At 50.4% G+C, this 14162-nt stretch overlaps 1 protein-coding gene across 22 annotated transcripts in view; it reads right to left on the reverse strand.

The window, feature by feature from the left end:
• Window positions 1-690: 690 nt before the first annotated feature.
• The window catches only part of FOXN3 (forkhead box N3), a 462718-nt gene continuing 449246 nt past the window's right edge, over window positions 691-14162 (reverse strand). For all 22 annotated transcript variants that reach the window (XM_070065521.1, XM_070065510.1, XM_070065508.1 and 19 more), the window contains one exon: window positions 691-7348. In XM_070065521.1, coding sequence (XP_069921622.1) covers window positions 6772-7348 — 577 coding nt within the window. In that variant the 3' untranslated portion in view covers window positions 691-6771. The remainder of the gene's footprint in view (window positions 7349-14162) is intronic.

Below are 14162 nucleotides of genomic sequence, written 5' to 3' on the forward strand. Positions count from 1 at the left end.
CAGGAGATATCACCTGGGCATCCCGTGGTGCGTGGGGCCCGGGGCTGGTGCTACTAGGGTTGCCACTGAGTGACCTTTATGGTTGGTCTAGGGGGACGTGCCTGCAGACAGGGCACTCAGAAAACCAAAACCACTGCAAAAAGAACCCAAGAAACTCCAGTGTCACTGTCCCCTCCTCCGGCAGGTGACTGGTGCCCCATGCTCGTGCCTGGCTCCAGCCCCCTCTCGCCCACCCACTCGTTGTTGGCTCATGCAGTGAGTGTGCACAGGGGGTTGGGTTGGGTCCCTGAGCACTGGTGGAATTGACTCTGGAAGATGAGGGTCCACCCCCACGGCCTGGGATAGTCCGGCAGGCTCCGGTCCTGAATTACAATTTCAATTTATGGGCGGACAATTGCTACACGAAAGGCCAGCTTCCCCATGATCCACGAGGTCTAAGGCAGGAGACCTGCCACCCAACAGTTCTTGACACCAGACAGAGTGGGTGAGCAGGACCTGTGCGTGTGCATTTGTGTATTTGCAGACAGGTGTGTGACCGTCTACTCAACACGAGGAGGGGTATTCTAAGTGCAGCCGCGCCCCCAAAACCAGACTGCAAAGAACTGCACACACACCCCACCGAACGATAAATGCTTTTTACTGCTCAGCCTCTGCATAGGGAGACACAGTGCACACAATACTACGTGGTGCTTCTCTTCAATTGATGCAACTCAGTAATTTTTATTGCAACTGGAAGACAATACATCACAGAAACTTTATGGTAGGTCTGGGGGAAAGTGTTATTTACAATAAATGATGAAATAGTTTGTCTTTGGCAATATGATTACACATGAAGAATGCAAGATGCAAGTATGGATGCCTCCGAAGCAGCGCCACCAAGTCCCTAGGTTCAGCTGATGGCGTCTGTCTCCACACTGCTTCTTTAGGTTAACACAAACACAAATGAACGTCACGTTCTTTCTCCTTTATGGTTCTCCCTTTCTATTCATGATATTGGCAGTTTCATACAGAAAAAAAAAATTGGCTTTTGAAAAATTATTACTCCTGTAAATTAATTTGGCCATATAGGTCTATTGGCCAGGAAACGTCAGATGACCCTGACGTCAAGAGTAAACCTCTTGGTCTTCTGATTGCTTTATCACTGTTTTTTTTTTTTTTTTTCTGTAAAACAAAAACAAAACTCAAGAAATGTTACAGAATCAGAGTATAAAAAATGTACAAGTGTATATGCTTCCCAGACACACAGAGACTGTTCTTCCTCCACATGTTCACCATGGCAGTGTAAGTAGTGAGTGTGATGACACAGCATGAAACTGGTTACTGCATCAGCCATGAGCTCAGATGGTCTCAACGACACATACTCCAGAAATGCTGAATGCTAAATCACTGAAAGGGTGCTAAGGTTCATCTAACGAGAGGTGGAAGGGGCTGGGGAGCTCAGGCCACAGTCATGAGAGGATGGAATAGGGCTTCTAGGTTTGATAGGTTCGCCATATCGAAGTCTTTGAGAATCCAATATGGAGTATCAATTATCTGCAAAAGGTGGAGATGGCTGTTCCCCGCTTTTGCAAATGAAATACAGTGGAACCACACTGTTGTATAGATCCCAAATAAATAGAGTTCAATGCTAACAGAACAACAGGAAGGGTGCTTGTGAGCATCTCACACTAAGTCAGAAATGGGTGTGATTTCAGAAATCCCACAGCAAGAAGAGCACCATGGACACATCAGTTTCGGCCATTAAAAGATGGACTGTTTAAAAAAACTGTGTTTTCCTTCCGTAATTTTTGGTCAGTGAAGCTAGCACTTGTTTGCTGAACTGTGGAAGAATTGCAGGGTCACACACATTATTCATGATAAAGCAACCGAGCTGATGAGTCTGCGCTTAATTCAAGAATAACCAGCATGAGAGAGAGAGAGAGAGAGAGAGAGGGAGGGAGGGAATGAATGGGAGTTAACCACCATCGCTGGTGCTCTCTCAGAGGAAGAGGGCTTAACAGATGAATTCACAAAGGTGGGCGGATCTCCACAGAACACCGAATGCCGTGTGTACACCCTCAGGAGTCTCCAGAAACAAGAACACCACACAATGTATGTACTTTGATTTACACATCCCGTTACAAAGGGAGAGAAAGACACCATTACAACTTCGTAACTGTGTTAACTGCATTAAGAAACCAAAGTCCAGAGTTTGGCAGGTAACTAAAAGAGGGTTATCACTTAGGTTATATAGCAAAAAGTGTTGATGTATAGTATATATAGTAGTATAAATAATAAAAAAGTATTATTTAAATTAGGTCACAGTGCTGTGTTATGTGCATAACAGTGTTTGATATAGTATTGGTGGGCTGGGACCTACGACACTAAGGACTCAACTGTCAACACTGGTTAGGTCACGATCAAGAGGGGGACACAGAGTTCCGATGTTTTCTTTTGGTGGCAAAAATCCTGAAGAGGAAAGAAAAATACTTCTCTACGGAAACATAAAAGTCAATCACAACACCTGGGCAGCTGTGATCCACCAGAAAGAAACGAGTCCCAACCTGAATAAAGTTGAAAGGGAAGAAGTCACATTGAATTTAATCCAATCCCATATGGAAAACCCTCTCGTTTAGGTCACTTGTACGTAACTCTGGTTCCTGCAGAACGAGCCCTTCAGTGAGAGGCCGGAGACCTGCTCAGGTGGAGCGGAGTAATTGAACCTGGAGTCGGTAGCGCTTGGCATTGAGAAATCCTGATATGTTGTAGGACTCTGGGCTGGGCACAGGAGCCATCTGCACAGTGTTCACGCTACAGGAGCCGTCCCTCAGGCGGGGGCACTAGTCAACACCACGGCCTCTTCCCAGAATGCCCCATGGTGGTTAACGGCTGTGGCCACCGGACACAAGGAACGTCCATTCTTGGGAAAGGCCTCCAAGCACATCCCTTAAAAACTCAGCCCCAAGGTGGGAAGCCTGCCACAGCTGTCTTGGCCGTGGCTTTCTCAAGCCACCATCCACACGTGGGCTTGGTTCTCTTTCCTTTCAGATACACAGCTTCACCAATGAACTCTTGAGAGCATGCTGATCGAGAGAGGGTGGGGAAATAGGAGCTTAGGACATAAGGCTGGGAAAAACCTACGATGCCAACGCTTGCCACAGAGTACTAGATAAAGATAAAAGACAATCATAGTAGGATAAAAATAAACTGTCTATGTGTATATCATTTAAGATGTAAGATTTCTCTTACATGTGTCCGAGGGCCCAATAGCAAGTAGCTGTCGATGTCATGGTGCTGATGTGTTGTTTTTCCAAAGCATCTTTAAATATTGCTATAGTTCCCCACTTCCCCTCCCCCCGCCCCAGGTGAGTATGAGATACTGGAATGACACACGAACCACTACTTCTCCCAGCAGAGAAACGCAGCCAGAGCGGCCCACCCCTTCACGGTACTCGGGCGATCGGTTAGACTAATGGATACAATATGCTAGTTTGGAAGCTAAAAGAACACCTGACGCTTGGGAACAAATTCCAAGACTAAAGTGAATGACACTTAAGCAAAATATTCTTTCACAAATAGGCTTGTGCTTAAATTGTCTACTGCTCTTGGAGGAGGGGATAAGAGAGGGTGCCTCCTGCCCCTTGGCTTGTTAAAGACGTGGACACCTCATTCCGCAATGAATTCACTACAAACAGCCACATACACATCGATACTGCTTGTTTCTTCGCAACAATCAAAATACAAAGTTCAACACAATTGAGCCATTGTTTTGGTTATGCATAATGTGTATGCCTCCAAAAACAGAAGAAAACTAGAAAAAGTACCCTCACTAAAGTTTCCCCAACACGTCTTCCAAGCACATCCCACGAAGGTGCCACGGGAGACTCAGGAAAATACTTAGAAAGCTGCCCGATGAGGTATTTATGCAAAAAGAGTAGTTCTGGAGTTAAGAACACACTTTATAAGATATTCATCTATTTTCTCAAAGAGATCAGAAAAGTAAATCACACACATTGCATTTTATTATTTTCTAAAAGAAGCCTTCGCCCCTTTAGAAAAATGAAATGAGGGGAGACAGCCCACTGCGGGGGGGGGGGGGTTCACTGGGAGAAGCCCCCTGCCAGAAACAGCCCTGAACGCCTGCCTCTGCCTTCCAGGAGAGAGAAGTCTGCATTTCCTCACCGTGGTGGGGGCGGGGAACGTGGGGGTTGAGGTGGTGGTCTTTGGGCTGGGTCAGGTGGCGGCACAGACAAGTGCTGCTCAGGTCCCACGGCTGTGGACCGGATGGCCTTTGGGGCATCGGATGTTTTGGATGTGGGAGGGAGCAGAGCACTACCAAAGTGCATCTGGGTTCCCACCCACACCCTCACGTCCTTAGGCTCGGGGAGGACCCTGAGCTGCCGCCCCGGTGCAGACCTTCCCACGTTCTCTCCTCAGCAACCCAAAGGAAGATGCCAAGTGGCAGCGCCCCGTGGATTCCACTGTGCTGGCTGCTGGCTCGGCCTGGGCCCACAACTGCCCCACGAGAAGGGCTGGGATCTCCACAGCCTCCTCCCGCGCCCCCACCATCGGACCCCACCCGAGTGGGTGTTTTTGCTTCAAAGCTGCCATCCGTTTGGATGGGAGATCATATCCTCGACAGGTTTCTCTTTGGATCTCTCTGCTAATGTCTGATTTTTCAGGCAAAGATGACAGGGTTTCTGGCCTACGTGACACCGTGTGGTTGTCTACATTCAGCTCTCGAAATCGCGTGGTCTTAATTCCTGGCTGGTTGATGCGCTCGGGCAGTGGACAGGCCGGCCGGCCTTTCTTCCTGCGAAATGGCGCTGCCGCCACACAGCCGGCTGTCCTCACCCCTCGGTCTCGCTTCCTCCGTCACACGTACCCTATCTCCTACCCTCACCCAAATAAGGCCCACTAGCAGGTTGCCCCTTCTCCTGGCAAATTTGCATAATGATTCACTGCCTTTGTCCCTAGAACTGAATCACGGCAATGATTTTCTCAAGTCAGCGTCCCATGATTCTCTTGATTCTATCATACACACTCACTACTAAGTTTGCCCTCGGATTATTGCGTCATGTGAAACACGAACAGACAGAGAAAGGACACACTTTTCAACAGAGAACCGGAGGGGTCGGGGGCTGAGTGCACACAAGGCAGTAGAGAGTCCAGCCATCCAAGCCCCTACCAGAGCATGAAGATATTTTTATATTGCAGAGTAAGTTCCCCAACAGTCAGAATTTGTCCCTGAAGAAGGTTAAACCTTAAACACCTGCTTCAAAAAACCAAAACAAAATAACCCAGAAAGGAAAAAAAAAAACACAAAAAACAAACAAACAAAAAAAAAACCAACAAAAAGTGAAAGAAAGAAAAACAAAAGAAAAGAAAACCAAAAGAACCTCTGAGCCTAAGGGCTTAAAAATTAGAGGCATAGTCTTTTCTCTATTTTCTCTATTTATATGAAAATAATTCATGCGTCATGCTAAATACATTATTTACCGTACAAGAACTTTGTTATTTTTGAATAAAAAAAAAGTTTGTTTTCGTGATTTTTTTTTTCTTTTTCTTTTTTTTTTTTCTTCAAAGGAATCCATGCATTGTGGATCAGAAACTTCTGCCGGCTACACTGGCTGAATGTGGAAACCACTGATTTTCGCAAAGATGAACCTGACATTAATTTGCAAGCCCCATTTTGAGGGCAGTATGGGAGTTACTTTATTTGAGCTGATTTTTTGCCACTTTGTTTTGCTTTGTCTGTCAATGTGCCTTCACTCTTTTAAAAAAATACACCACAATACTAATGGCAGGTTCTGGAGCTTTCTGTTTTGTTTTGCCCACTTGGATCAAATACTTTTGACAGAAAAAGAGCTCTACCATTATTTCCTTAACAGCTACTGTGATTTCGTGACCGCCCGAGACCGCTCTTCCCGCGGGCACTTAAGACACGGCTTGCTTTCTGCGTGTTTTCTTCTCACTCTCACTCTGCGTGTTGCGTGTTGTGTGTTGTGTTGTGTGTGTGTGCCCAAGGCCCACCTTCAGGCTCATGGCTTTTGGAACTTTTCCTTAATTGACTCTAGAGTAGAATTCAAGGATTAGCAGCTTCACTACTGACGCACCCGGTTTCTTTTCTCAGTCGCTGACACCTGATGGATCTGAACGGTTCCATCAGTGTCCACCAAGCGAGCTGCCTCCAGGCTTCAGGGTCACGAGGCGCACAGGCCCAGAGGCCAAGGCCCCGTGCGCACTGCGTGGCAATGCCAAGGGCCCTCCTGGCACAATGGCATGCCCAGGGCCACAGGTACGGGTCGTCCTTCTTCCTAATCGCTTCCCTTCCTGCTACTCAGTGAGCCCAGCTGGGTGGGCGACCTGACTCTTTAAACCTGAAGGCTGGGCCTGCACGCTGGTCGCTTTGCACATGTGCCTTCTGCGTGCCGCGTGTGTAAATCCCATGGCACCGCTGTTGACATCCCTGGGGATTCAGCCACACGTTTCTGACAAGCTGGAGGAAGCAATGGTAATTTTGGCTTTTTCGGTTTTGTCTTCAGAGAATGAAAAGCTTTTGTAAAACGGCTGAGTGTCAACATGAGTTCTATGGCTTCAATCTCCTTTAAAAATAAAATTCTTAAGGGTCCAAAATAAAGGAAAGGGGGCAAATTAAAAAAAAAAAAAGAAAAGAAAGAAAACCAAACCAAAAAAAAAAAAAAGTTACTGATATTGCCACAAATCATTACAAATCTCCTGACATGCTGAAACCAAATGGCCGTAAGTTCAAAACAAATCAGTGACTTGTTTTCAATTTTTTGTGGTTTCCTTTTGCTCCTTCTGCCCCTTTGCCGTCCGATTGGTGATGTTGTTCAAACAGGACCTAATCCCCGCCAGGTGCAGGAGCGACCCGGCCGCCTCCTTCATCTCCTCGTCGTCGCTCTCGGGCGGCTTTTCCGTGCGTCTCTTTTTGAGGGGCAGCGTGTCGCTGGGGACCTTCCTGGTCTTGACGACGTGCTGGCGCTTCTTGTGCTGGGATGCGTACCCGCTGTCCCCGAGGGCGTCCTTGACCTCCTTCTGGCTGGGCTTCCGGTCGTCCTCCTCCGTGTCGCTGTGGCTTTCGTGGCTCTGGAAGCTGCCCTCGCTGCCCTCGCTGCCCTCCTGGTTCCCCTTCGTGGCGAACTCGTAGTGGTCGTCGGCCGAGGAGGAGGAGGAGGAGGAGGAGGAGGAAGAGGAGGAGATGGAGTCGCTGGCGGGCGAGGTGCTCCGGGCGTTGGAGGACTTGGCACTGCTGTAGTTGTGGTCCTCCTTGGGGTCTCCGCTGACCACCGGGGAGCCACAGGACGGCTCGCTCTCAGTCCGCATCCGGCAGCCGCTGACGCCGTTCCTGCAGGGTGAGCACATGGGGAGGGGAGCGAGACAAGGAGGGGACACAGTTAGACCGTGCCTGACCGAGCTCCCTGGCAGCCCACCTGCCCGCGCCCATCGGCTCCTCTGCTGTTCGAGGGGGCGGTGCCCACACGGCGGGGCCACGGCTGGATCTATTCGAAGGCAGCGTTCTAAATCCTGACACTCAGCTCTGCCCCGCTTATCTCCCATCGATGGCATTCCCACCCGATTTGTGTGGCTGAGCCGTCAAAACGCCACTCCCTGAAGTGACAGCGGCGGCGGCTCCATCTGCGACGTTGAACCACGAAAACAAGTTGGGCTTGGTTTCACGTCCCCGCCAGTGTCGTGGAGTCAGACGCGGCAGACAATGCTGGCTGGCAACTTCAGAGAGAAAGACACATGCTCTCTTCTGAAGCTGCTTCATTAGGAGGCTTTTGTGTGAAGCCCAAGTCCAGCGTGCAGCAAAAAGGGACGCCTGCCACGCAGTGACAGCTTTTCACTCACGCACCCCCACCCCCATTCATTCAATCTGCAAATATTCACTGAGCACCTAATAGAGACGCACGCCCGGAGGGAGGCTCAGACAGACCCGGGGCAGCGATGCAGCCGTCTCACAAGGAGGTGAGGGATGGCTTGATCCCAGCAGAGAGAGCCAGGAGCCTTTGCGGGGCCGCGCCTCCTGCCAGGCGCTCTGCGGGGTCTGCCTGGGTGAGTATGTGGAGGCTGTGAAGTGGATGTCCGCCCGCGTAGTTGACAGTGGCCAGGAGAGAGGCCTGGAGGACTTTGGCGTCTCCCTTAACTGCGACCAGAACCAAAGGCCGAGTCTGAAGTTCAAGCTCGCGGCCACATCATCCGAGCGGTTCTCACTCGCGCCTGCCCAGTAATGAGATTCCCTGCGACGCATCCCCACGAGGATCCCACAGCAGTCACACGTGCTGACGTCCCTTGTGGGAGGAGCAGGGGACGGGTGTGTTGGGAAGAGGAGGTCGTGCCTGCGGGTGACTGGACCAGGCACGGCCAGCAGGAAAGCGGGGCCCAGGGGCCAGGCCCTGTGTTCCGTGCGGCTGGGCAGCAGCTGTATTTCTGATGTGGAATCAGAGGGCTGTGGGAGCAACACTCCCAGGGCCCAGAGCTGCTTCCAGCTGGGGGGAGGGTTCTGTGGGAGATGTAGCATCTGCCCTTGGCCATGAGGCTGAAGGGTCTGCGCAGGCGTGAGATGTTCTGTTGCACCGTGGCGGCCCCACTTCCTGGGAGCACACACCGCTCAGCCCATGTCTACGGCACCTCCCTTCCCCTCCATGACAGCACATCCCGCAACCTCACAGACTGCACGATGACTGCATCTGGTCTGCCTTCCTGTTACGGTGTCATTTCTACAAGGCTGGCCGGCACCATACTGGGTGCCTGGCGGACACCTGGCGTCTAGACCGAGGACATGAGGGAACACGTGGAATCCCGCACCACCACCAGTTAGCATTTACCAGCCCAGCCCAGGGCTACGGCAATGGTGCTGAAAGCTACGGGGTCAGGAGCACCCAGGAGACCAGCAGAGCGTGTGTCTCCTTCTCCTTCTCTCCGGTTGGCACAGGGAGGCCTCGGGGGCGGCCCACTCGGTCAGAAGGAAAGAATTCTTGAGGTAAGGGTGCAGGGGGAGTTGAGGGGGATGAGCCTCTTTCCTGGGCTTCCAGGGCAGGACTCTCTGCTGCACATGCGCTGATACAGAGGACATGCACGGTGATGTCCCCTGGCAAAATGCATGCAGGCTGTGACCACAGCTTATCTTGAGTGACCACTCCCTGCCCTGCGGGCAATGATCAATTGCGCATTTCTACAGCCGACTGCATTCCAGAACAGTCCCGGTTGTGTCCCGTACTCTCTGATGCTGCATCCACACCACCTCCCCAGACCCCCAGGCTTTCAAGCCTGAATCTCGTCCCTGGTCCTTGGGGCCTTAGTGGTGACCCAGAGGGGCTGTTTTACTTCTGGCTTTCCTCAGCCACCCAGGGCTAAGTGAGGGTCCATGCCAAGTGCTCAGCACAGAGGAAGGTTCTTGGCGGTGCACCGTCCGTTCTGCCCGCTCTCCTGTCTTTGCCGTCGGAACCCCGCGGCTTCCTGCCGCTGCAACGTGCTTCGCCCGGGGAAGTCTGGTCTCCTCTTTCTATTCTGGTTCAGGAGGTTGAAGGGAACCCAGCAGAGTAAGAGCACCGGCACCCAGAGAGAGGGAGCAAGAGTGGCTGCCTGTGAACACAGCCCCTGAGCTGGAGGCCCTCACTGTCTATCTTCTGCAGACGCCTTATTTCTTGATAGGTCTTGGGTACGTAAAAAAGATTGGGAGGAGACTGATGGGAGGGGCTACCAGACAGGAAGCCTGGCAAAGGGAACTAATTGCTATTAATAGTTAATTAAAGCAAATGAAAACGAAAGTCTTGTTAGGTTTCTCCTGATCTACTGTAAAACGCAAAATGAATGAACCCACTGAACGGGCATCCAGCAGTTTTACAGTGAACTCAGCCAACAGGAGCAAACTGGGCGACGTCTGCCTTGGAGCTGATTGAGTCAGTTCTAAGGCCCCTGTTTTCGTAGAACGTGGGGCTGTAGGGTTCACTTCAGTACCAGAGTTCAGCAGAGTAGGGTCTCCCTCTGAAGATGGCAGAGGAGGCGACTGAGAGACCCAGGAGGGTGAGGAGTGGGCCACCAAGGCGATTCTCAGCGCCCCCGGGGAAGGGTGACTATGGCTCATTCTGTATTTGCCCCCCTTTTTCCAAAGTTTGGAATTCTTTCCAGTGAAAAGCTGGGAAGGGGGGAGGTGGAGAAACGCACCGCAGTCAAAGCAGAAACATTAATTAAATTAAATCTGGGTCCGCACTACCAGGAGAGGCGGGATTCTATGCCTGAGAATCACCAATCTCTAACAGGGCAAAGGCAGCCGCATTAGAGAGATGCTTCAGGGCCCAGTGTTGTGGCACAGCCGGTAAAGCCGCCGTCTGCGGTGCTGGCACCCCATATGGGTGCCAGTTCACGTCCCGGCTGCTCCACGTCCAATCCAGCTCCCTGCTATGGCCTGGGAAAGCAGCAGAAGATGGTCCGAGCACTGGGGCCCCTGCACCCACATGGGAAACCTGGAAGAAGCTGCTGGCTTTGGCTTGGCTCATCCTAGGCCTTTGCAGTCATCTGGGAAGTGAACCAGTGGGTGGAAGACCTTTCTCTCTTTCACTTTCACTTTCAAATAAAATAAATAAATCTTTAAAAAAATAGAGATGCTACAGACCCACTAGACCCATCTTGTATCTTAAGGAAATTCCATGAATGAGAGAACAGAAAAGAAAATTATTCCACAGTCCCTGATGCCATCTTGCGGAGGGCAGGGTCTCTGGCACTACCCAGCCTCATGCTGTTTGGAACAATGCCTGGCTCAGCCATGTTACAGATAAACAGAAGCACAGAGGCATCCGGACTTGTCCAAGGTGGCCAACAGGAGTGCCCAGGCACAGCTCGAGCGGGAACGAGAAATGTCTCCCTGTGGACCCTGGAGAAAACAGCTGACTCCGAGGAGGACCAGAAACAAATCCATCCACAGACAACTTTCTGGGAAGAAAACAGGGACACAGCACAACTGTAGGAAGCGAGAATTACAATATAAATGCATCTCTCCTCAACTGGCGAGATCAACTTTCCTTGAGCTTTTAGCCTGGGCTCATAATCCATAAATTACACACAAAACTCAGCAGGAAGTGACAAGCTCCTTCAATTATTAACAACTTGGCACAACAGGATTCCTGATGGCCCAGGCCGGCAGCATGGACTTGGTGTCAAGTGCTCCCCACTGCAGGGGCTGTCATGAAAGGAACCCCAACGCTTAGAAGCAGCCAGCCACCCCGAACACACTGGAAAGTGAATTTCTAACCACTCCTCAAAAATCACTCATTAAAACGAACACGGGATACATATGAAGCACCTGCAATTTTTTAGTTTCAGATGAATTTACGGGTAATGATACAATTATCATAAATTAAAGCCAGCTGCTTTTTACTAGGCCTCTGGAAGTTTAAAGCACGTGGCTTAAGCAAACCACACGCTAAATAAAACCTGGTGTTCATTCTCTTGTCAAAAAGCAGGGAAATGTTGAACCTAAAAATGGAGAAGTCACAAGTGAGAAGTTCAAGCCAAGAATGAGAGAGTCTTGCAACAAACAAGGGAAGGCACAAGCTTACGACTCGACACGGCTGCTTTGCTAGCCATTTGCTCCATTACAGTGTGATGAGCCAGTGTGCACCTCCACCTTTCACCTGGTACACTCGGTTCTCTCTGGAACTGGTGGCTCAACACCTAGAGGCAAGCACATAGGGTAGCTGCTATCTCAGGGGATTTATGCTGATCTTTCGCCAGGCTTGAAAAGATGCAGACAGAATGAATGGGGTTGCAGGTGCAGGGCACCTGAGCAAGTGCACCCCTCCTATCTAGAACCAAGCACAAGTAGACAGACAAGAGAGAAGAGATGCCCAGGAGATTCCATGCCACCCGAGTAGCAGAGAGACCTGCGGGTGGTCTTGCTCTGACTTCAACACACAAGCGCCCAGGGAAGTAGAGCAACCTACTTGTAAGGCATTGATGGGGTCACTAGGGAGGAAGGGGGCTTTCAGAGAGCCACACAGACATCCACATGCTCAAAGGACCTCCCCTGCACACAAGAAAAATCTAAAAACAACCTGAAATGGGAGATCGAGAGTCTGGGTTTCCCCAAAGCCAATGCGCAGCCTAACACTGGAACAAGGCCTCGGACTGAGGGCGTGGGAAGGGAGGGGCAGCCCAAAGGCTTATTCTCGGCTGCTGCATGGTTCCTGTGCACCCCTGCCTCACCTCGAAGGGAGTGAAAGTGGCCTCAGGTATTATGGTTGCTCAGGCTCCCAGCAAAGCAAATCCTCTCTGGGGGAACATACTTTATACCTGAGCCACAAAGAACTCCCAGAGATAAGATTTCAAGGAGCACAGACTCAACACACTCTTTACACACAGAGGAAACAAACCACCATAAGCAAGAGGCATAGAATCTCAATTGGAAACATGGAAAATAGTGAAATAGATACAGAATGTAATGTGTGCTTAAATAAACACAAGATGATGCTGAAAAATGTCAGAAAGGAATGACGAACTATAGAATGAAACAGGCGGATTTTGGAGAGCACAAAATAGAATTTGGAGAGGAAAACCCAAGTCCTAGGAATGAAAGAACTTGAGTTGAGCTGAGTGGTTAGGATGCCCTTGTCCTGTAGCAGAGGACCTGAGGCTGACTCCCAGCTCTGGCTCCTGACTCCAGCTTCCTGCTAATGTAGCCCATGGGAGACAGTGGCGATGGCTCAGCTGACTGGACTCCTGCACCTGTGTGTGAGGACCTGGACCGGGTTCTGACTCCTGGCTTTGTCTTGGCCACTGTGGGCACTTCGGGAATGAACCAGTGGATAGGAGCTCTCTCTCTCTCTGCCTTTCAAATAAATAAATAAAACTTCTGAGAGAGAGAGAACAGAGGAGGAGGAGGAGGGGAGAGAGAGAGACAGAGAGAATGAGAGAAACTGAGTGCAGTTAAAGAAAAAGAGAAGTGGAAGATGGATGTACCAGTGCTAGACAGAACACAGCAGAGAGGAAAGACAGAGACAGGCGGGAAATCCGGAGGGAAGCCTCGGTCACAGGGAGCACAGCAGTGAGGAGATCCAACGCGAACTGAGCTGCGGCTCCAGAATGCAAGGCGGGGCAGACCTCGTACTGCAACAGACAATGGCTCAGAGTTTTCTAGCTGTGACAAAAGGTACCAAACTTCAGATTCAGAAAGCCAACAAATCCCACTCAGGATCAACAGGATGAAATCCATACCTAGACACACGATAGCCAAGCATCAGAGCATTAAAAAAATGAAAAAGAGAAGATGTGAAAGTAAAGAAAAACATCAGCACCCCGAAGGGGAGTACAATTAAGGTAAAACAAGTGAGGCGGATTCTAGGGGAACAACACAGAAGAGAATGACTGTCAACCTGCTATTTTTTTATTGATTTATTTTCTTTATTTGGAAGGCAGAATTATATACAGAGAGAAGGAGAGGCAGAGAGATCTTTCATCTGCTGGTTCACTCTCCAAATGGTTACAAGGGCCGGGGCTGGGCCAGGCTGAAGCCTGGCACCAGGAGCTTCATCTGGGTCTTCCACGTGGGTGCAGGGGCCCAAGCACTTGGGCCATGTTTCTGCTGCTTTCCTAGGTGCATTGGCAGGGAGCTGGATTAGCAGCAGCGCAGTTGGGACTTGAACCGGTGGACAATGCTGGCATCACAGGTGGAGGGCTACCCCACTATGCCACAACACTGGCCCCAGCCTAAATTTTATACCCAGTAACACCATCCTCCAAGTATGAAGCCAAATATGTATGTGCCTGGGCTTCAAACAGTTCACAGAGAATTTGTACTACCTGTTAATGCCATTTCCCACACATTTTTTGAAGTCCCCCTTGTATTTTCAGGTAAGAATTTGCACCTTTCACTACAGATTCTCAGGGGGTCAGCACCCTGGCATAGTGGGTAAAGCATGCATCCCATATGGGTACCAGTTCCAGCCCAGGCTGCTCCACTTTCAATCCAGTTCCCTGCTGATGTCCCCGGGAAAGCAGTGGAGGAGGGCCAATGTGCTTGGGCCCTTCACGCATGTGGGAGACCCAGAAGAAGCTCCTGGCTCCTGATCAGCCTAGCTCCCATTGTTGCAGCCATTTGGGAAGTGAACCAGCAGATGGAAGATCTTGCTCGCTTGCTCGCTCTCTCTCTGCCCTTCAAATAA

Source organism: Oryctolagus cuniculus, chromosome 20 (assembly GCF_964237555.1).
Source record: "Oryctolagus cuniculus chromosome 20, mOryCun1.1, whole genome shotgun sequence".
Lineage (NCBI taxonomy): Eukaryota > Metazoa > Chordata > Mammalia > Lagomorpha > Leporidae > Oryctolagus > Oryctolagus cuniculus.